The sequence below is a fragment of the Barbus barbus genome (assembly GCF_936440315.1).
Source record: "Barbus barbus genome assembly, chromosome: 7".
NCBI lineage: Eukaryota > Metazoa > Chordata > Actinopteri > Cypriniformes > Cyprinidae > Barbus > Barbus barbus.
In genome coordinates, this window is record NC_136735.1 from 20,499,163 (window position 1) to 20,523,320 (window position 24,158).

A 24,158-nucleotide genomic window follows, 5' to 3' on the forward strand; every position below is an offset into this window, starting at 1 on the left:
ACACAACATGTTGAAACTGGCAGAATGTTTTTATTATTAATTTTAAATTCATTTTAATTAAAAATAAACAGTTTAGCTTTAATAATGAATTTTAATTTAATATATAAAACAGGAAATTATATCAGAGAAGACCCCTGAATAACCTTTGAATCAAAGTCATAAGTCTCTTAAAATATCTTGTAGTTTAAAAATTTCTGACATGACAAGGTTAGTTCAGGTTGTAAGATATTTTTACCTTTTTAAAAATATATTGCAAAAACTAATTAGAATGGATAAAATGTGTACACAAGGTGTATGAAAAATATTTATCAGTTTTTATTCGATGGTCATGTAAGGTAACTTTTTGAAATGTAACAATTACATTTAAGTTTTTGGTATGATATAATTAGTATGATGCAAAGATTACATTTATACCAACTTGGCACATTCATTTGAAGTGCATCTTTAAAGATTTTTTATTTTTTTGGAACACTAACCATTTGTCATTGACACAGTTTCCAGTTTCAGTTTTTTTACCCAATTTTTTTAACCTAAGCGATCCGTGGGGCATGCATTAGTACCCATGGTTGGAAATCATTGAAAATATGCTTGAAAATACTAGATCTGAGGCTTTTCAGGATACGCAGCTGAGTGAAGAACTATATAAACCTGAATGTCAAAAATTGTTTCAGATGCTCCATATAAAATGTAACAATTGGCTGCACCAGGGTATCAGACTGCACATCTGCTTTCTGTGTCTAGACAGTACCTGATGTGCAATTTAGTGTAAAGACTGACCTGATTTGGAGGCTAACAAAGGCTCCACAAACACCAATGCTGGGTCTACTTATGATAACAAAGTAAATGAAGTATAGATTCGACTATATGCGGAAATCAGCCATACATTACACAAAAACTATCCAGGTTTAAGACTCCTTATATACTGTGAAAGTGTTGCTCCAGACTAAATTGATATTATAGACAACAGTTGTGAATGTAATTCTCACACTATGAATGTATTGATGTGTCTCTTCCATGCATTACCAGCTTGCTGCTCAAGTTCTCGAAGACAAGGATATTGGGTTTGGATTGGTAGACTCACATAAAGATGCTAAGGTTGCCAAAAAGCTTGGTAAGAGACTTTGCAATGAGTCAGTGTGCTAATTACATTGCTTTTTAGATAATGAAGTATTCTTACTTCACCGTTTCAGTAACAAACACATAATATGTCTTGACATTGTTGAGGTTTGACACAGAATCCTCACTGAATCATGTGATCTTTGTCCATTAGGTTTGGAGGAGGAAGGAAGCATCTATGTGTTTAAGGATGAAAGAGTGATTGAGTTTGATGGAGAGCTCTCTGCAGATACACTGGTTGAATTCCTGCTAGATGTGAGTTAAATTTTTGCATATACTATAGCTGTGCTTTTTGATATGTTTTACTGTTTAAACAACTTTAAGATTATGGATTCTGCTAACATGGCTCTCTAACTGCAAAAGTAGTAACCTGCAATTCTTACTTTAAAGAGTAATTTCTACATATTTATCCTACAGTATATAAAGTGGTTTTGGTGGTATAAATTAATGTATTAAAGTTGATTAAGCAATATTAAATACATTTATATTTTTTATTCTTTATATATATATATATATATATATATATATATATATATATATATATATATTTTTTTTTTTTTTTTTTTTTTTTTTTTTACATATAAATAATTCTTCTGACACAATTTTTCAGTTAATTTCAAGTGCTGTGTGTGTTTCATATCATTCTTCAGCTGCTGGAGGACCCAGTGGAGTTGATCAGTAATCCCATGGAACAACGTGCCTTTGAGAGAATGGATGAAGACATACGCCTTATCGCATACTTTAAGGGCGAAGACTCTGAACGTGAGCAGCTTTTTTGCTTACAAATAAACTCTGCATGTATAATTATGATTTTGCGGCTATGCTCTAATCAGTGGAGTGTTTAGGCACCACGCAAACCACACAATTGCGTGAGGCCCCGTGGTCCAAGTAGGCCCCCCGGAACATGAATTCTATAAAAGGGGACCTCAATAAAAATCTAACAAAGAAAAAAAGAAAGTGTGAAAAACCAACTCAAACTCAAACCAAAATGTGATCCACTGTGACAGTACCCTGCTTCTAAAAGGCGTGTCTTTCACCTTAAGATAAGTCCAAAAAAGGAGGGAGGGAGGGGGTTTAGGAAGAGATTATGGAGCTGACAAATGTCAAGGGAGGAGCCAGGGAGGAGATGATAGCAGGAGGAGCCAAGGAGTAGATGTCAAGAGGAGTCAGGAAGTGACCCACAACAGGGCCACTAGGATGCAGTACCATGGTGGAACCGAAGGAGGGAGGAGACATGGTGTAGTCAGGAGCCTGACCAACTGAGGTGGAGACGAGCTCAGGCAGATACTAACTAATGAGCCAAAGACCCAGGGAGACTCTGAGGCCCTGAGGGCCAAGGAAGAGGCTCAGGCTCACAGGGAGGAGGAGACGGGGGCTCAGCAGGCCAGGCAAGAGCTGGAGGCTGTGAGGTGGAGCCGGAGGGAAGGAGGAGCCCAACAGAGCATGAGGGCTCCAATATCCTTCTCCAATATCCTTCTAACATTTCACTGCTGGTTATACTCTGTATAATTGTGTATGTGACAAAGAAAATCTTGAATCTTGAATCTTGAAAAGAGGGCTGGAAGACCGTGGTAGAAGCAGGTCAACAACTGATCAAGCCGGAGCCAGAGGGACAAGGGAGCCTGGTGGAGTCTAAGGAACGACGGAACTCGGTGGAGCCCAAGGGGAACCGAAGGGTCAGAGGCCGAAAGTGGAGTCTAGGGCTAGAAGGCCTGAGTGTAGCCAGGGGACAGAGCTGGAGACCTGGAAGCCCCCTACTAGTGACTCAGAGCAGGTGAATGGAAGCACTGATGGAGGAATTGAGGGACTAACGAGAAACAGTGGAGGCAGGGCCAGAGAACTGGCTAGATTTATAAGTGGAGGAGGAGAGAGAGAACGGGGATCCTGGGTGGGAGCAATATCACTGAAGGAGACTTTGTAATGGTTAACGAAGGAGATTCAGGGCTAGCAGAGATACAGGAAACTTAGAGCTGGGCAGAAATAGTGGGGAAGCAAGGTTTTGGGGAATAAATCCTAATTTAATATTCTCAGCGATGGGAGTGTGGGCGTGGCTCCACTCCATGCCCTCAAACTCCAGAAGCATGCCTACTGGAACACACAGTGTTGCTGGCTCACACACCTCGTCAGACTGGTAGGCCGGTTTTGTCCTCTGGGACAGATGTGTCTGTAGGCTTTAGCTCCATAGAGGGCATAAGCTCTGGCACATGGTCCGTGGCGGGCATCAGCTCTGAATCTGGGTCTGCGGTGGGCTCTGGTTCAATTTCCGTGGAGGGCTCGATGATTTGCTGGGTGGGCTGGACTGTGGGTTGGTAAAGATCTTCCTCTCTCTTGCTGATGGTGAAGGGGGATCCACATTGTAGAAGGACCCAGTTCACATATTCCACAAACGTCTCTTGAGGAAAATTTCCGGTCAGGCATGTCTTTTGCATTCCTGCCGCTGCACACTGTTACGTGTCAGTTTCTGTTCAGTTCTGTGTTTACCTTATTTGGTAGTTCCTGTCCTGGTTTTGTTAATTAGTAATCATCGTTCAGTTCTGTCACCTGTTTAGTATTAATTATCTCGTTTTCTTGTGTGTTCCGGTTCCTTTATAAGTCCTCTGTTTCTCTCTAGTCCTTGTCCAGTCACCCTAACGCTACCTTAGTTGGAAAGTGAAGATTCTTTGTTTGATGAAGCATATCCTTGTTTTCAGTTCATGTCTCTATTAAAAGAACCTTTCAGTTACTCCTGGCTTCCTGCATTTCCTTTAAGGAGAGAGCCGTTACACACACACAGAGTCTGTCGTCATTACGAGCGAGATGAGCAATGTCCAAAAAACTCAGTTTGTACTCTTCGAGGGAGTGATCTCCCCGGGAGAGAAGGAGCTCTAGATCCATATGTATCTTTTTGTCATGGCATGGTTGTTGTTATGATTCCTCCTGGCAGGCAGAACAAGAGACAGGCAGACTGGAATATCAAAACACGACAGGTTTAATAACATAAAGTAAGAACTCGTAACATTAACAGTACTACCCGGGAGGGGGGGGCACCCTGGAGGCCAATACAGGACCGAGGCAAAGGAGGTCTCCAGGGTGGGTCAGGTGGGTCCGGTGGCCATGGCGGGACTGAGGGCTTGGACGGTCTTGACAGGGACCACGGAGGCATGGACGGAGGGAGGAGCCAAGACGGAGGCTGGAGAGAGCTGGAGTAGGCGGAGTCGGACAGGACCCAGGCCACAGTCCTTATGGTGGCCCCCGGTGGAGCCGACGGAGGGAGGAGCCATGGTGGCAGAGAGGCTGACGACTCCAGGGAGCCACTATTTCATAAAAATATCGACGGCGGTGGAGGTGGAGCCCGAGGCGGCGACAGAGAGCTGAAGAGCCAGGGTGACGCCGAAGATCCGGAGGTCCAAGGCGGAGCAGATGGCTTCGGCGACCACGGCGCAGGCGGAGATCCGGATGGCCACGGCGGAGCCAGAGCGACAGAGGACTGAGGTGGAGCAGGATGGAAGGAGGAGCCCAACGGAGCCGGAGGGACGAAGGGACGGGGCACAGCCAAAGGAGTGTAGTCCCGAGGTGCAGGTAGGGGGACGACTGACCAATGCGGCGCCGGATGGACAAGGGAGCCCGGTGGAGCTGGTGGGCATACGGGATCTGGTGGAGCCGCTGGGTCGCAGGACTGAGGCGGAGTCTGGGTCTCGGAGGCTTATGGCGGAGTCAAGGGAACCACCAGACTCAACGCCACAGGAGCTGGAGATGGGCAGACCAGCGGCAAGATCAATGAGAGGCGGTGGGAGAGGGAGGTTGGGTGGGATTTCTTGCCAAATTGTGATAGCCGATGATGAACATACTTGAATAGTTGAAACCCAGTCTATGAGATATTCCGACTCATGGGCGGGGCTTCTCTTAGCCCCCGCAATCTCCACGGTAACCTCCACCATCGCTTGTGCTGTCGGCTCACGCACCTGGTCAGATATCTGAGGCACACAGTCAGGGGCGATCGTCCGCTCTGTCACTCCCGATGGTGATGGCTCGACGACCGCGGCAGGCTCTGGCTCTCTGTCTGTGGTGGGCTCTGGCAGCTCCGTGCCACAAATGGGTCTTCCTCGGAAGGGCTCTGGGTTGTCGGCACCCACATGTGATGACCCTGGGCTGGAAACCGCTTCCCCCAGGATGGATGCTGACCCGGCGATCCACAGTGCGCTGTTGATGTAGTCCTTCAGCATCCAGCACGGATCAGCACGGGGCATGAGGAAGCAGATCTCGTCGTCCAGCCCGCACCAAAATCCCTCCATTAGGGTGAGGTCATCACATGTGGCGAGATGGCAATGATCTGCGAACTCGGCCACATAATCCTCCAGTTCTCGTCCGTCTTGAAATATGAATATAGTCGCCCCTGGCGTTCGGAGCAACGTTTATGGAAGCGATCCTCAGCTTCATTTCGGTTTCGGTCGGTTATTCTGTTACGATTCCTCCTGGCAGGCAGAACAAGAGACAGGCAGACCGGAATATCAAAACACGACAGGTTTAATAACATAAAGTAAGAACTCGTAACATAACAATAACCGACAGGGACTGAACAGAACGGGGACTTTAAATAGGCTGTAACTAAGGCAACACAAAGGTGACGGGGATTAACTAATAATGACTTGATGAGGTAACTGATTAGACAAGCTGGGAACTAAAACCAAATAAGGAAACTCAGGAACAGACAGAAAAAAACAGAAAAGTACAAAACTAAAGTCCAGACATATAACAGTTGTAGCAGGGATAAAAGAACAGGATTTAATTGCAGCAGTCTCAGTTTATTCAAACACTCAAAAATAACAAAGTTATCAGGATTCTCTAATATCAAAACACATGAACAGAACAACCAGTAAAATGGGAACAAAGATGGAACAAAGACTGACAGAAAACAGGCTAAATATATACCAACACAAACCAATGAAAGCAATGAGAATTAATCAAACAACAATGGTAACAAAAGGAAACAGAATGGGAAACAGTGAAAAACCAACTCAAAGTCCAACCCAAACTCTGACCAAAATGTGATCTACCGTGACACCTAGTGAGAATCATCAAAAACTAGAGGAAATGTATTGCAATCATCCATAAGTAGCAATTTTGAAAAGGTTCACATAATATCATTACAGTAAGCTTTAATGTCATTCAGCAGACTTGAGTGTTTTTAGGTAATTTTTAACAAAGTATGTTAAATTATGTGTTATGATTAGTGTGTATTTGACATGAATTATCGCCACAGCTTTGTTCAGCCGTTTCCAAACAAAATCTTACTGAAAGCAAATTCTTTGAGATACCTCACATTTGGAAAACAAATTGTTTGGATATGGCTTTGGTTTTCTTGCAGTTTTAGAGTAAAATATGTTTCAGAAAATATATATTTGATATAAAAATGTTTTAATGTAAGTTGTGGATTTTTCATAATAAACTTTTATAGAGTTTTCCCTAAAAGTGTCTTCCAAGTGTCTTCTTTAAAAAGAGACCAAACTTAAGACTGTGCTCCAAAGCATTCAAGATTTACTACAGTTTAAGTTGGAAATGTAATTTTTCAGGTCTATGTGCTCAAAAAAGATAACAAACAAGTAATAAATGGATCACTATTCCATAAAATTATTTATTACCATAAAATCCCCCCAAATACAAAATATTAAATGAAAAACATTATCAATCTAACATATAATACTTTCATTTCATTGGGGAAGAAAAAACAGGGACTATGATAACTTCACAGACTATTAAATGCTGCCTAAGAGGTCAAAGAGATCAACACAGTTATAGAGCCATTCCCCAAAAAGCCACAGCAGAGAAAACGGCAAAAGGGTTTATTTTCTTTACATGAGTGCTATTCAGCTTTTATTAAATATCCCATTTTAGCTGGGAAGACTTTGCTGTGACCTCTGGTTATGTCGTGAGAGCAGTAGCTGTGTGGTGCTTCAGCACTGCTACCGTTTACCATGTTATTACAATTTTTTAGATTTGTGTTTGTATTTTTCTTACAATCTTTTTATTTCCCAGATTATAAGGCCTTTCAGGTGACTGCAGAGAAGTTCCAACCATATGTGAAGTTTTTTGCCACCTTTGACAAAGGGGTGCGTACAGTCCATTCCTTTACGATAAAACAATAATTAAATCATGAGATGTGTAATTCTGGTATAGAAGAATGTGTATTTACAGTATAACCACAAGAGTGAGAGGATACTTGTGTGTCCTTCATCTTTGAGGAAAAAGGATTATGTATTGGCTTCGTTTGTAACTGTTTCATGCTGCAGGTGGCTAAACAACTGACACTAAAAATGAATGAAATCGATTTCTATGAGCCCTTCATGGATGAGCCTGTCACCATTCCTGGCAAACCCAACACAGAGGAGGAGATAGTAGATTTTGTCAATCAACACAGAAGGTGATATCAGTGGCGTCCTCAGAACTTTGCCATTGCCAAAGATTGTCTAAAATATGAATTTTCCTTCTAAAAACACAGTGTTTGATCTTCACTCAGGCCTACTCTGAGAAAGCTTCGTGCTGAAGACATGTTTGAGACTTGGGTGAGCAAGACTGGATTGTGGGAGTGTCTGTAGGTCTGTTAAATGTCCATTAAATGGCTGTTGGTTCTTTACTTGAAGTGATCTGTTTCTACTCAATCAACAGGAGGATGACATGGATGGAATCCACATTGTTGCCTTTGCTGAGGAGGAGGATCCAGGTTTTCAATTCCTTACAACAAAGAACAACAAGCTGAAAATTTCTTACTGCCATCACCAAGACTAGATTTAGTAGCACAGAATGATTGGCTTTATAGCATTTAACATTTAATTTGTGCTTATTTCTTTTTCATTTCATAGACGGTTATGAATTCCTGGAAATTCTAAAGGAGGTTGCAAGGGACAATACTAAAAACCCAGATCTCAGCATAGTTTGGATTGATCCTGATGAATTTCCTTTGGTGAGACGATATTCCATCCATTTCTACAGTGTTTCACTGCTTGAACTGAAACATTGTTGTAACGGTTCATTTGTCTTCAGTTAACTACATACTGGGAAAAAACCTTTAAGGTGGACCTTTTCAGACCCCAGATTGGTGTGGTGAATGTGACTGATGTAAGTAATGCATTCATTTGAAGAACTCTCTTCATCCTATATTGTGATGGAAAGCTTCACATAACATACTCATGATCTACAACACAATAAACCATATAATCACACATTTTACTGGTGTAACAACTGCTGAACTATTTTACTTTTACAATAAAATAATATACATTGCTGCACAAATTTGAAGAGCATATGCTTCATAATTAACTAATTTATTAATTTATATGTTCATTAGTAAATACACACGCAGCAAATTAACAAATCTGGCTGATTTTTAACGTAGGACCAGTGGTCAGCTGCATAAATAGCTTGACCAGTCTTAAGTTAATTTTCAAATTTTTTTTTTTAAAGTCAGTTAAATAGAAAAGACTAATTTGAATTCGGAAAGTAGTCATTCCTCATTCGTTTCTAGTTATTTGTGACCCTGGACCACAAATCCAGTGTCAATTTTTCAAAATTGAGATTTATACATCACCTGAAAGCTGAATAAATAAGAAAGCTGTTTATCACCTTTAAAGTTGTCGAAATGAAGTTCTTAGAAATGCATATTACTAATCAAAAATGAAGTTGATATTTATGGTAAGAAATTTACCAGATATCTTCATGGAACATGATCTTTAAAATGAACAAAAATCATTAGGATATTAAGATATCCTAATGATTTTTGGCATAAAAGAAAAATCAATATAACAATTAATAATTTTGACCCATTCTGTTACGGGGCTGACGAGACGTGAGACGTGCGGATCCATATGCAAAGCTTTATTACTAAACATGGTGAGACAGACAGGGTCAAACAGTGGCAAACAGGTATGGCAAGGGCAAGACAAAGCAATCTGTGGAGCAAGCGTGGGTCGACGATCAGCGAACAGTATCCAAAGGGGCAAGGCAGAGAGATAATCCAGAGTCGAGAGCAATAATCCAAACAGGGAGCGAACAGAGTCCAAACGGCAGAGGCAAAGGGTAAATCCAGGAAACAAGAGCAGGGTCAAACACGGCAGGAAAACAAGGCAAGACTAAGGCTAAGACAGTGGCTCTGTAAAGTGCTATCGCTAGGTGAGTGATAAATGCAACAATACTCGGCCCTGATGCTGAGGAAGTCCATGGTTTAAATAGTGTGTGTGATTGTGAAATGAGCATCAGGTGCGTGTGATGAGTGAATGGTGACAGCTGTGATCTGTGCAATGCATAGTGGGAAATGGAGTCCAGTGTGCTGTGTAGTGTGAGAGTCAATGTGGTGAACGGGTGACCTCTGGTGGTGGTAAAACAGGAGAGCATGGACCAGATTCGTGACATAGCCCCCCCCCCCAAGGAGCGGCTTCCAGACGCTCCTATATAGTCCAGGAGGGTGGTGGAGCGGAGGCGGAACAGGGGGAGGGAACGGAGGGCCAGGTCCTTGAGGAAGTGGGAAGACCGGGGACAGAGGCAGAACCGGCAGAGCAGGAAACCAGGGCGGAGCCAGAGGCCAGTTCAGGACCGAGAGAGCAGAGGCCCACCAGGGCGGAGCAGACTGCACGGGAGCCCACCAGGGCGAAGTAGACGGGACCGGAGCCCACCAGGGCGGAGCAGACGGGACCAGAGCCCACCAGGGCGGAGCAGACGGGACCAGAGCCCACCAGGGCGGAGCAGACGGGACCAGAGCCCACCAGGGCGGAGCAGAAGACCACCACGGCGGGGCAGATAACCACCAGACCAGAGGACCACCACGGCGGAGCAGATGACCACCAGACCCGAGCAGAAGACCACCACGGTGGGGCAGACGACCACCAGACCCGGGCAGAAGACCCCCATGGCGGAGCAGACGACCACCAGACCCGAGCAGAAGACCACCACAGGGAGGCAGACAGGGCAGGAACCCATGATAGAGACTGGGATCTGGGGAGAACAAGGACAGACAACACAGAGAGAGCAGAGACAGACAACACTGGGAGAGTCTTCGTTGCAGGGCAGGACGAGACCAGAGCCCACCTGGGCAGAGCAGGAGACCCCCAGAGCCAGACAACTGACCACCACGGCGGAGTAGACGGAGCCGGAGCCCACCAGTGTGGCGTAGACAGGGCAGAGTATCTCCACGGCAGAGCGGACTGGTCAGGAAGCCATGACAGGATCAGGGATCTGGGGAGAACAGAGACAGACACCACAGAGAGAGTCCCCATGGTCACAGGAGCCGTGACCGAGCAGGTCGAGAGTTCATGGACGGTCTCTATGGCTGTGGCAGGACAGGGCGAGAGCTCACAGACGGCCTCTTTAGCCGTAACAGGACAGGGCGAGAGCTCACAGACGGCCTCTTTAGCCGTGACAGGACAGGGCGAGAGCTCACAGACGGCCTCTTTAGCCGTGACAGGACAGGGCGAGAGCTCACAGACGGCCTCTTTAGCCGTGACAGGACAGGGCGAGAGCTCACAGACGGCCTCATTAGCCGTGACAGGACAGGGCGAGAGCTCACAGACGGCCTCTTTGGCCGTGACAGGACAGGGCGTGAGCTCACAGACGGCCTCTTTGGGGCGCTCAGGAGGAGCGGGCACTTGAGGGCGCTCTTGCAGCGCGGACACTTGAGGCTCGGGAACGGCACTCCTGGCCGTAGTTTGAGAACCGGATTCTCGGGACTCGGGATCGGCACTCCTGGCCGTGACATGGTAAACGGGGAGTTCGGGAACGGCCTCCGTGGCCGTAACAGGGCAGACAGTGAGTTCAGGGACGGCCTCCGTGGCCGTGACAAGGCAGACAGTGAGTACAGAAACGGCCTCCGTGGCCGTGACAGGGCAGACAGGGAGTTCAGGAACGACCTCCATGGCCGTGACAGGGCAGACCATGAGGTCAGGAGTAGGTGCCACCACTTCGGGAGGTTCTGCAGCGGAAGCCGCCACCTCTGGAGGCACTGGAACAGACTCGTGGACAGGAGAGGCCTCAGCAGCACACTCGTGGACAGGAGAGGCCTCAGGAGCACAGTGTGCAGCCCACACACTCAAAATGGCAACCGCCATAACGGGAAGCACTGAGGTCAGGGGAACAGTCTCTGTAACAGCCAAGGTTGAGGCCCTGGGAATGCCAGCTACTCGCACCAACATCAGTGGTGGGTCCATCACACTGGATATCAGAACTCGAAGGACTGACCTTGAATCTGTGGTAACAGACTCTGGCTGAGGAGCTGAGGCGTGGTGTGACTCTGGCTGGAGCACTGAGACGTGGTGTGACTCTGGCTGGAGCACTGAGACGTGAGCAGACTCTGGCTTGGCAGGCGTGACGTGAGCAGACTCTGGCTTGGCAGGCGTGACGTGAGCAGACTCTGGCTTGGCAGGCGTGACGTGAGCAGACTCTGGCTTGGCAGGCGTGACGTGAGCAGACTCTGGCTTGGCAGGCGTGACGTGAGCAGACTCTGGCTTGGCGGCGACGACGTGAAGGGGTGCTGTTGCTGCCGCCATTTTGTGAGTGAGTGAGGTGTCGCGTTCCTCAGCGACACCCACAGTAAAAGAGGAGCCCACACACAGTAAAGCATAGTCCATAAATTGACTGAGAGATGAACGGGGACCCTCGCGGATTAACCTTGACCGGAGCGGCTGATTAATGCCCTCACAAAAAAAAAGTCAATAAGTGCGTAGTCCGGCAGATCAGAAAAATAGGCGAGGTCTAAGTACTCCTGAATATAATCCTCGAGCGGTCGCGAACCCTGCTCGAGGGTTAATAACAGTCGTGCACAGTCCATACCTGGCCAATGTCCTCTTGAAAAGCCGCTGGATCCTTGTGTGGCCGAGTATTCTGTTACGGGGCTGACGAGACGTGAGACATGCAGATCCATATGCAAAGCTTTATTACTAAACATGGCGAGACAGGCAGGGTCAAACAGTGGCAAACAGGTATGGCAAGGGCAAGACAAAGCAATCCGTGGAGCAAGCGTGGGTCGACGATCACCGAACAGTATCCAAAGGGGCAAGGCAGAGAGATAATCCAGAGTCGAGAGCAATAATCCAAACAGGGAGCGAACAGAGTCCAAACGGCAGAGGCAAAGGGTAAATCCAGGAAACAAGAGCAGGGTCAAACACGGCAGGAAAACAAGGCAAGACTAAGGCTAAGACAGTGGCTCTGTAAAGTGCTATCGCTAGGTGAGTGATAAATGCAACAATACTCGGCCCTGATGCTGAGGAAGTCCATGGTTTAAATAGTGTGTGTGATTGTGAAATGAGCATCAGGTGCGTGTGATGAGTGAATGGTGACAGCTGTGATCTGTGCAATGCATAGTGGGAAATGGAGTCCAGTGTGCTGTGTAGTGTGAGAGTCAATGTGGTGAACGGGTGACCTCTGGTGGTGGTAAAACAGGAGAGCATGGACCAGATTCGTGACACATACAATGTATTTTTGGCTATTGACAAATACAAATACCCGAGCGACTTAAGACTGGTTTTGTGCTCCAGGGTCAAATTTTATATAAAAAATTGTCCGTTATGCTGCTTGATATTGCAAACTGGTGTTTCTTAACATGTTAAAGTATTATGATAATTATAAACAAACTGGTTTGTAGCACAAATAGTTTGTTTACACACTTTTGTTTTACTCTTCTATTTATTTACCTACTGAATCAGAAGTCTCACACGTTCACAGGAAATAGCTTTCTTCCACATGGCAAAATAAGGTGCAAAGCCCAAATATTCTGTATTCTTTTCACCTTGTGTGTGTGTGTGTTGACCAGGCCGACAGTGTGTGGCTGAACATGCCTAATGATGAAGCTTTACCATCAGCGGAGGAGCTGGAGGACTGGATAGAGGATGTTCTCTCTGGAAAGGTCAACACTGAGGATGATGATGATGATGATGATGATAACGATGATAACGATGACGACGACGACAATGATGAGAGTAGCGATGAAGACCATTATGGTGATGATGATGATGATTAAGTGGTATATAGAAAAACTATAACCACAGAGTTCTCTAACGATCTTTCTGCAGATTGCATTGATTGTTTATTTTAATGACTGATGGTTTATTAATTACAGAGTTGACTTGATTTATTTTAGAACTGTCTGCATTGCCAGCAAGAGACATTTGATAATGCAAAACGTAAAAACATATGACGACATTATAATTCTGGTGCTGCTTATTCATCTGGAACTGTATATGGCTGGAACTGTAATATGGCTACAAGAAATAGGGTGTTCTGTAGTATTACTTGTGAATTTTATGGGACATTTGAGATGTATCAACATGTTCAATAAAGAACAGAACATATTCAGTTATATAATCTGTTTGTATTAATATTGGTATATGTATGTATACTTAATAATGTTTGGGGGACAAATTTGTAGAAGTGAGCTAAATCTGATTAAACTTCCTTTTGGCTGCATCTAGCAATACCCTAATTTGTAAAAAAAAAAAAATACATGTTTTTCTATTTGGATTAGGTTATAGTATTTATAACTAGCTGTGTGTAAAAATATGAGAAGTCTATAGACTGTCCCTATTTAAATTACCAGTCAAACGTTTTTGAACAGTTTTTTTTTTAAAGAGTTCTCTTCTGCTCACCAAGCCTGGATTTATTTGATCCAAAATACAGCAAAAGAAGTAATATTGTGAAATATTTTTACTATTTAAAATAACTGCTTTCTATTTGAATATATTTTAAAATGTAATTATTCCTGTGATCAAAGCTAAATTTTCAGCATCGTTACTCCAGTCTTCAGTGTCACATGATCCTTCAGAAATCATTCTAATATGCTGTTCAATAAACATTTATTATTATTATTATCATCATCAATATTTTAAACAGGTGAGTAATTTGTTTTAGGATTCTTTGATGAATAGAAAGATCCAAAGATCAGAATTTCTCTGAAATAAAAAGCTTTTGTAACATTATACACTATACCATTCAAAAGCTTGTAGTCAGTATAATTATTATATTTTTAAATAGAAATTAAAACTTTTATTTAGCAAGGATGCTTTAAATTGATCAAAAGTGATGATAAAGACATTTATAATGTTACAAATGATTTCTATTTCAGATAAATGCTGTTCTTCTGAACTTATTCATCAAAGAAACCTGAACAATTCTACTGCTGTTTTCAACATAATACTAATAATAATAAATATTTTTGAGCAGCAAGTTAGAATATTAGAATGATTTGTGAAGGATCATGTGACCGGAGTAACTATGCTAAAAAATTAAGCTTTGAAATCAGAGGAATAAATTACATTTTAAAATATATTCAAACAGAAAACAGTTATTTTAAAAAGTAAAATTATTTCAAAATTTGACTGTTTTTGGATCAAATAAATGCTGGCTTGGTGAGCAGGAGAGACTTCTTTAAAAAACATAAAAAATCTTACTGTTCAAAAACTGTTGACCGGTAGCGTAGATAGCTACTGTATGTAAATGTGTTTGGGTTTCTTATGGATCTCTAATGATTTTAGAACCTTTAACATTAACATCATTAGCTCAGCAGTATGCATATAAAGCAGTGGAGGAACATCTACAGATGGAGCTGCAGAGTCATTTCATTCAGTAGAAACTACATCTGTGCACCACCAGACTAGGTGATTAATGCAGAACGCTTACCCTCAACTTCATATGGATGCTCTTTCCAATGAGATTTATGACATAATTCAGATGCCGCCCATATGACTCATACCCATATGACTCGCCCATATGAATTAGACCAACCACATGACTGATGTGACCTTTGAGGGCAGCCAATCTCTAGCAAAGCTGAGGTGAAAATCCAGTGTGGCAAGTTTAAAACTGCAGTTTCACCTTTGTACTGAATCACAGAAAGGCATCTTGAGTGATTTATTGCCACGGCATGTATTTGCACATACAGTACCGTGTCTCAGGGTTTTTACACTCTAAACTTAATTGCTGTGTTTACACTTGTTATTTGCAATCAGAAGGAATTAATATTTAGAATCTGGCCTATATGAGCAATGAGCTTACGAACTAATTCAGAACAAAAGATTATAAAACATGCCTACAGTTCAACAACCTCAACAAGTACATGTACTTGATGAATTTCAGCGTTATTAAAAATGTCTGTTTTATTCAAATGTATGATGAAGCATTTGTTATAACAAAATCAGGCATACAAACAGTGGCCTTCAGCAAGTGAGATGTGAGTTGTAAATTGTGAATGGCTTAAGAACACACACATACATACACACACCGTGTAAAAGCAGAGGCACAGTCACATTATGAGTGGTTTATATAAAGCAACTCAGTCCACACCATCACTGTCTTAAAAATGTCTTAATATAAAGGTTTTAGCAAAAAATAGCATTTGATAACATTACAATATAGAAGAGAATGAGGGACAAGTGAAGAATAATAACAACCCATGATATAAACCCATAATAAAAAGTGTAACCTAAAATGCCAGTCTATGTGCAAAAACAGATCAATGACAATGTTAACACATCCATGTTTCCCCTCAAGAGGGTGCTGTGACGGATAAAAGTGATGAAAAATAAAATCCTGTCATCAAACTTGTATAAAAAGACTTTCTTCTGTGGAACACAAAATGAGATATTGTTTTGCCCATGTCAATGTCAATGTCAACCAAAACTGTTTAGTTACAAACAATGCATCAAAAGACCTTTTGAGTGTGTGTGTGTGAGTGTGTGTGTGTGTGCGCGCGTGTTCCTCTGAAGAAAGAATGACAAACAAGTTTGAAATTTAAATTGTTGGGTAAATTATCCCTTTAATTTATATATATTTCAAGCAGTCTTAAGCTTCTAAATAAAAAGAAAATTAAATTGTATGTTATGAATAGATAACATGGTATTTGAACACTTGTGATAATCCTTTTAAAATGACCCACTCTGAAAGTTTTTGTTGTTGCTTAAAACCAATTTAGCTGTCCTTAACAAGGGCTGACAGCAACAACATTAAAATGACCAGTGGTCATGACCACTCAGTTGTATCTCAACATTGGCAGTCAAAACATTCTTTAATTTCATAGACCTAGATGCCATTCTCATGAGCCATTCGTGACAGTTTTTATAGCTACATTGCTGCGAGGCACAGAACAAGAAACAGGACAGGACACAAGAGATCACACATCATCTCTACTCATCAGAACAGCTCAAATTGAGTCCAACTCCCTACAGTCTGCTGTAAAGAGCACCTCTTAAAATACATGACATACAGGGTACAGGCCAAGCACCTCTTTATTCCCAGAGATCTAGGATTTAAGTACATGGTTTTAGTGATCATAGTTCTAATTGTCATGAGGAAAAAGGAAGAATTGTGCCACAAAGCAAAATAGGTACATGTTCTCTGTTCATTTCTTAAAAGTCATGACAGTGTCCTTCAGCACCATTAACATTACTGTATTCGCATCCATTTTTTTTTATATCTCACCAAGACCTTTCATCTCAATATCAGCTTTTCATGTCATAATTAGAATTTGGATTTGTCAAAATTCTGGCTTCTTTTTTTTTATCACTTTTATCGCATAATTAAAAATTATTTCAGTTTTGACAAATCACAATTATAAGATTAAAAAGTCAGTGATATAAATCAAAATTATGACATACTTTTTTCATAATTTTAACTTTTCAACGTGTAATGTTGTAGTTTGCTATAAAATGTGGCCTTAATGCTTGTTTTTTTTTGTCACCTCTCATGCTTAATAATCCAAAACTATACAATCTTTACAAGTCAAAAATGTACTAATGAGAGAAATGAGATCTGATCAACAAATTTGAACAAAATGTGTAAGTGCCAATTGTATTGACTGCCAATGTCTCTCTTTATCTTTCTCTCTCTCTCTCTCTCTCTCTCTCTCTCTCACACGCACGCACACACACACACACACACACACACACACACACACACACACACCTCTCATTGGTATACAATGTGCATATATTTAAACAAAGACACATGTCCTATCATCAGAAACAAATGTGTTAAAAATGTGCATTAGAAATTTTTGATGTGCATTTACAGTAGTAGAAGGTCATTTGGCTGAGATGATTTGTTTGTGAACCTTATGATGGGAAAACCTGTTGCTATAATGATACAGTAATCGGCCAATGTTTCTCAAAGTCTCATCTGTGCAGCTCCAACTGCACTACTGTAGAGAGAAAGTCTGCAGATCATATTCCCAGAGTGTTTTTATAAAGAGTAGTGAGGCAGAGAAAATGTGCCCATTTGAGTCCATCCATCTCTCTGTGGTCCATTGAAAAAGTATTTGACTGCACCCACTATCCTCCATCCTTTACTGTTTCTGTATTTTACAAACATTAATAAGTAGTCTTCAACCTCCATAACAGTTTTATCTGATCTGATTTTGTTTGGTTTGACTGCAAACGTTTTAATTCCAATGAACATGTAAGCACGAACAAAAACTTCAAAGAAAAAGGAATATTGAAATATTTGATATACATATATATTACTTGAAAGTCAAATAAAAATACATCCCCGAAGAAAATCAGTAAAAAAAAAAAAAAAAAAAAAAAGAGAAAACAAACTCTAAACTGAAGTCTCAGACTGGAGTCGAAGCACAAACTTGTGTGACTTTGGGTCGATGAATTCTTCAGCAAGCTGAATATAAGGTATCTTTTTGGTAGTGACTACTAGGCTAAAGTCAATGCATTTGAGCAGAAAAACGGCCCCATCTTTCAGACCACTGGTAACTGAGGCTTCGCTGATAAGGGTCCACTGCCTGGCAAGCCAGCGGTCCTTTCCATACTGCAGTGTAGGGCCCGTGGTCAGATAACTCTCCAGAAATGCCTGAAAAACAAAAAAAAACACTTCATCATTACAGTCAACTATCATTAGACACAAGTCGATGAGAGCTTGAGCAATCCTATCTTTTACTCCACTAAAGTCCCATTCACACCAAGAACGATAACTGTAAAGATAAGTATAAAGATAAAGATAATGTTCAACCAGCGGATGATATCGTCTGTAAATTCTAAGTGCACACGCGTCTGTCGCTTTAAATTCTCCAGCTCGTTAATAGCAGGATGGATTCTGATTGGGTGTCAATGTTTGTATCGTTCATCAGCTGGAAAAAAGCGTTCTGAAAGTGATTCCAACGATATCGTTTCTCTGTGCCTTTATCGTTAGTTGTGGTGTGGACTCTGCTATTTTTTAATATTGAGAACAATTTTAGAACTATATCTTTATCGTCCTTGGTGTGAACGAGCCTTAAAAGCTCCACTAACTAGTTCTGAAAACTGGCACATTGTATCAGTCTTGATCCTAGATTCTGCTCAATCATGGCATACTACTGAGATCAAAACTGTATATTCTTATAGTTTTGTGTCTCTCGTAGCACTCACATAATAATATTTAAATACACTTTATGTCTATAGCTGCATTTAAAAGCTTAGAAAGTTTAATTGTTCCATTGCTGCCCTATCAGACAGTGACTTTGCAGGCAGATTTTAGAGGCAGCATTATAGTTGAATGATTTACAACAAAACAGTTTAAGTTTGGTGAAAACTCTCAGGCACCATCTTTATTTTTAAATTCAATTGTCACGCAATGGAACGTGCAGGATTGTGGGATATCAAAGGCAGCGAAGGATACATTAATGCTGCCTTCAAAAATCGATCAGTTGAAAGCATCTCAGCCGACAGTATATGACATGATCATTGGACTCAGACATGCCTGGCTGCCTTCCTATCTCCATATGCTGCCAGTCTTTATTGTAATATGAACACCTTCAAGATTATTCATGATCACCCTGTCTGGGATTATTTTGTGATAAAACCCACCTGACTGGGATTCTCACTGTCATTGGCCTCACCTTGGGTGTCATGTTGTTTGTGATGCAGAAGGCCAAGTGCTGCTGTATGCTCTCCATGCTGTGGAGGTGCTGTTGTCGGGTGGTGCGGAGGTATTTCTGCAGTGCTCGGGCCATGGAAGGGAAGATGGCTTGAGCCGCTTCACGTGGGTCCATCACGTCACTAGGAGCCGCCTTCTGCTCCTCCTCTTGCATGCGACGAATGTGTGTAAATGCCTCCTCCACTGCCACCACCAGTCTGAAACAGAAAAGTTTCTCAAGTTCAGTTTCACAATCTGTTGTTGTCTAGAGCAGTGATTCCCAAAGTGTGAGACATTGTAAATTGGGTAATGCAGTAGACTTTAAGTACACTGTATAAAAAAACTCACCCTCATATCATTCCAAACCAGTAAGACCTCTGTTCATCTCCGGAACACAAATTAAGATTTTTTTTATGAATTTCGAGTTCTCTGACCCTCCCATAGACAGCAAGGATACTACCACGGTCAAGGTCCAGAAATGTAGCAAGGACATCATTAAAATAATCATCAGCGGTTCAACAATTATTTTAACGATGTCCTTGCTACGTTTCTGGACCTTGATCGTGGTAGTATCCTTGCTGTCTATGGGAGGGTCAGAGAGCTCTCGAAATTCATAAAAAAAAATTGTAATTTGTGTTCCGAAGATGAACGGAGGTCTTGCGGGTTTGGAACGATATGAGGGTGAGTAATTAATGACAGAATTTTCAATTTTGGGTGAACTATCCCTTTAAATCTACAGTGTTGACAATATATGTGAGCACGATTGAGGTTTGCGTGCAGTTTATTCTTCTCTATCTTCTTCCTGTTATGTTATGTGCTTATGTAAACTCACAATGTCATGTGCGTCAGATTCTAATAGGGGGACAAAAATGTACTGCTCTGCTACTTTAAAAAGCAGAGTCACCAAACATATGAGAACCTCTGCACTAGATACTGAGTAATGCAATCTTTTGTCTGATTTAAACGCTTAATCACTATTAGAAATGATTCCATTTCATGCTGAGAATCTATTTCTATCATGATTCATTCATGCTGAATATCATAAGCGGGCACTATCACTGTTAAAAAAGCATATTGCAAGTCTTTAAACTTATCTCTCCATCTTTTCATAATGTATTCCATATAAGTAAAATTATTTGCTAAATGTCTTTCTAAATCTCTACACCAATGTTCTCTCACCTAGCCCTGCGTTTGCGGACACGTCTCTCATGCTCAGCATCTTCGTAGTAGAGTTCATTATGACTGCTGTCTCTGCGGCGGGCAGCAGCAGCAATCATTGCTCGAGACTGAGACTGGGCTATACCAGCAGCTGCATTATTCCCTCCTGGACCTGATCATGATGGGACACACATGCATTGGAACTGTTTAGTCAAGTCACCTTGATAGTGCTTTTTACATTGACAGATTGTGTCAAAGCAGCTTCACAGTGATGAACAAGCAAAACAGCAGAATCAATTATGGAAACTCAACTATGGAAACTGCTATAAAGCGGTTCTAAAAGATAACAGTCATTGCTCAGAACAAGTCAGTTTAGTGTTGGTTCAGTTAAAATCAACAGTGTGAATTTTACAAAAGGCAGCAATATTGTAATTTATCTTTTGTCAGTTCAATGTTGATTCAGCTCGGTTCAAAAACAGAGTCAATGTTGCAAAATGTGATTCAGATGTGGAGCAGCACCACAGAAGACAATAGTTCAACTTGATTCAATTCAAGTGTTTGTTCTTATCCAGTGGTGTCAGTTTAATAGATTTATGCCGAACCACATCTGTATGAGAAGTGTGTACGGTGTAGAGGTGTGTATAGAGGGTGCAACTTAACTCATCATAATAGATGAAATTATGGTCCAAAAAATGAGTAATGAGAGAAACATCTGAGATATACTGCATAAAATGTAAAAGTTAAACCTAACCTAAAAATTAAAAGTCATCTTTTACTCTTGCCCAATATAGTTACATGACACCAGAGTGTTGACGTGCACAACAAGAAAGTCAAGTAAAAGTGCTATTTAAACAAAATCGTTTACATTTTGTTCTATAAGAAATTTGGGTCCCACTTTTTATTGTGTCCCTAATACCTGTGTACTTACATAGTAACTAGATGTGTACGTAGTATGTAACGTAGTGTAAGTACACATTGTTACATAGTATCTACAGCTCTAACATTTGTGTAACTACAGATATGTAACAACCCACTGAATGGTATGTGTAAGTGCAAATGTGTAACAGGACATTGGTAACAACACTTTTTGGTAATGAAAGTGTTGCACTTTATATTAAGTAGACAATTTCTATGGATTTACCATGTAATTACTTTGATGTTACACAGCAGCGGCCTGTAAGTTAGGCTTTACATATAAATTGTGGTTGGTGTCCAGAATGTTACACTTTACATTAAGTGGACAGTTCCTGAGGAGGTACCATGTAAGTACACTGGTATTACAGCGGTGCACCAACTCCAACTCGAGATCCAACTCCTCTCACTTTACATATCCCTAAACCTACCCATTTCCACTCCCTGGATCAAATTGTTCCAATTACTCTTATACATACTGTTGTTACAAAATGTAGTTATACACTGCCCTCCAAAAGTTTGGAGACACCCCAACCTTCCTAAACCTTCCAACAAGACAATGACCCTTCAAGACAAAGAACACTTCCAAGCTGTACAAATCCTATTTGGAGAGGAAACAGTCAGTTGGCATCATGTCTGTCATGGAATGGCCTCCCCAGTCACCCAACCTCAACACAATTGAGCTACTATGAAGTGAAGTGAAGTGACATACTGCCAAGTATGGTGACCCATACTCGGAATTTGTGCTCTGCATTTAACCCACCCAACGTGCACACACACAGCAGTGAACACACACACACGGTGAGCACACACCCGGAGCAGTGGGCAGCCATTTATGCTGCGGCGCCCGGGGAGCAGTTGGGGGTTCAGTGCCTTGCTCACGGGCACTTCAGTCGTGGTATTGAGGGTGAAGACAGCGCTGGACATTCACTCCCCCCACCTACAATCCCTGCCGGCCCGAGACTCGAACCCGCAACCTTTGGATTACGAGTCCGACTCTCTAACCATTAGGCCACGACTATGGGAGGAACTGGACCGTGATGTCCGTAAGAAGTGTCCAACCAGTATGAATCATCTTTGGGCAATCCTTCAGGAGGTTTGGAGTAATATACAGTATCAAGTCAATGTTTGAATAAACTGACAGCTCAGATGCCCAGATTATGCAGAGCTGTAATAGCTGCTAATGGTGGATATTTTGATGAATCGAAAATTTAAGTTTTTTCTATGTATAAACTGTTTATGTAATAAAATATGTTTTCGTAGTTTGTGTTGTCCTTATCAGTGGAAAATTATCACAAATTAAAAAGGATTCATGCCAATATTGTCCAAAACCCCACTTTTCTAGGGCGTTTCCAAACTTTTGGAGGGCAGTGTATAATTCCTGTTACATGAGTACTTAGTGAAGTGAAAAAAAGTGTTGTTACCAATGTCCTGTTACACATTTGTACTTACACATACCATTTTGAGGGTTGTTACGTGTGTGAAGTTACAGAAATATTACAGTTGTAGATACTATGCACCTGTCATGAATCTGGTCCATGCGTTTCCGGTTAATCACCACCAGAGGTCACCCACTCACCAAATGGACTCTTGCACTTCACTACAATCCCCATCATTCATTGCACTGACAACACACACAGCTGTTTTCACTGATTACACAGCTGAACACACTAATCACTCAGGCTTTATAAACCATGGATTGCTAGATGCAGAGTATTGTTTGCGTATATCCTAGCGATAGCTACTCTACGGAGCCCTTTCAGTGATTATAGCCTTGCCATTTCTAGTGTTTTAATATCTGCCCGTGTTTCCTGGATTAACCCTTTGCTTTACCATTCGGACTCTGTTTGCACCTCGTTTGGATTATTGCTTGTGTACCTGGATTATCTCTCTGCCTTGCCCTATTGGATGTTGTTCGCCGATCGTCGACCCACGCTTGCCCTAGGATCTCTCTTGTGTCTTGCCCGTGCCATATCTGTTTGCCTGTGTCTTGACTATGTTTATAAATAAAAGTTTGCACATGAATCCGCATGTCTCACGTCTTATTCGCCCCGTTACAGTACCATTGTGTACTTACACTGTGGTTACATACTACGTACACATCTAGTTACTATGCAAGTACACAGGTATTAGGGACACATATAGAGGGACCCAAATTTTATTTGCTTTCAGCCAAAATGAAAAAAGTTTAAACCAGAAAGCATGTTTTTTTTTTTAGAACAATATAAAAATGCACTTGAAATAAATGACAGTCATTTCACTTTTTTCAGTGCACTGATTCTGGCAATACTGATACCGAGTAACAAGTTTGTGTCAGTTTTGATAAGTGCAGATTGAAGAAGTGGAGACGGTGCTTTAGTGACATTTACCAATCAAGCTGTGGTCTGGCTGGAAAGATATTTTGGCTTGTAATATATGGCCAGTTTTCATGCCTGGCAGCAAGTCATTGACATGTTTCTCCTATTTTTTTTTTCCTTAAGCTTCAATGCTTTCGAGATGTTTTTGATTCACAAAACTGGTATGAATTATTCACGATTTCAGTTTTTCATTCTGCTTTCAAAGAAAAGTTGTGTGGATTACTTTACACTGCTTTTGTGTAGTTGTTAAAGCTTGAGAGCTTTGTAACTGCATGAAAAAAATGCTACCAGTAATCTTCTTCCTTTGTATTCCACAGAAGAAAGAAAATCATGTGGATTTGGAATGACATAAGGGTGAATAAATATGAGTTTCACTTTGGGATGAACTATGCCTTCAAAATTCCTTCACCCACTATTTTTAAGGTATTCAACTCCAGCCTCTCTTGTGTCTAGGTGTCAAAAGTCTGTCCCCATAGTCATCTATGTAAACTTCAAAGATTATATTTTATGCATGTAATAAATATGCAGTTGGTTAATATGCAGCAGAATCTGTGTCTACCAGGAGCTGCTGTCAATGTGTGTTGTTAGTGTGTGGATGGGAATAAGTGATGAGGAAGTTCAGAACTTGTTTCTCTATTCATCTCTGAAATTGAAGGAGACAAGCTTGTATGTACGTATGCATGTGTGTGTGTGTGTGTGTGTGTATATGTATATATATATATATATATATATATATATATATATATATATATATATATATATATATAT

The 24,158-nt window shown here is 41.6% G+C and overlaps 2 protein-coding genes across 4 annotated transcripts in view; one reads left to right on the top strand and one right to left on the bottom strand.

Moving 5' to 3' along the window:
• The window catches only part of LOC306872711 (calsequestrin-2-like), a gene marked incomplete at both ends in the record, with an annotated part of 13,443 nt that extends 350 nt beyond the window's left edge, over positions 1-13,093 (top strand). Inside the window, 10 exons of the mRNA XM_079421465.1 lie at positions 1,027-1,111; positions 1,271-1,371; positions 1,767-1,878; positions 7,129-7,202; positions 7,383-7,513; positions 7,610-7,655; positions 7,759-7,813; positions 7,953-8,053; positions 8,134-8,208; positions 12,887-13,093. Of these exons, the coding sequence (XP_079277591.1) occupies positions 1,027-1,111; positions 1,271-1,371; positions 1,767-1,878; positions 7,129-7,202; positions 7,383-7,513; positions 7,610-7,655; positions 7,759-7,813; positions 7,953-8,053; positions 8,134-8,208; positions 12,887-13,093 (987 nt within the window). The remainder of the gene's footprint in view (positions 1-1,026; positions 1,112-1,270; positions 1,372-1,766; positions 1,879-7,128; positions 7,203-7,382; positions 7,514-7,609; positions 7,656-7,758; positions 7,814-7,952; positions 8,054-8,133; positions 8,209-12,886) is intronic.
• A 2,103-nt stretch (positions 13,094-15,196) lies between these two features.
• LOC306872830 (vang-like protein 1) overlaps positions 15,197-24,158 on the bottom strand; it is an 88,954-nt gene continuing 79,992 nt past the window's right edge. Inside the window, exons 7-9 of one of the 3 annotated variants that reach the window (XM_079421696.1) lie at positions 20,143-20,293; positions 18,947-19,181; positions 15,197-17,922 (exon numbers count right to left, since the gene is read on the bottom strand). In XM_079421696.1, coding sequence (XP_079277822.1) covers positions 17,662-17,922; positions 18,947-19,181; positions 20,143-20,293 — 647 coding nt within the window. In that variant the 3' untranslated portion in view covers positions 15,197-17,661. The remainder of the gene's footprint in view (positions 17,923-18,946; positions 19,182-20,142; positions 20,294-24,158) is intronic. The other 2 variants (XM_079421695.1, XM_079421697.1) reach the window with 2 other exon arrangements.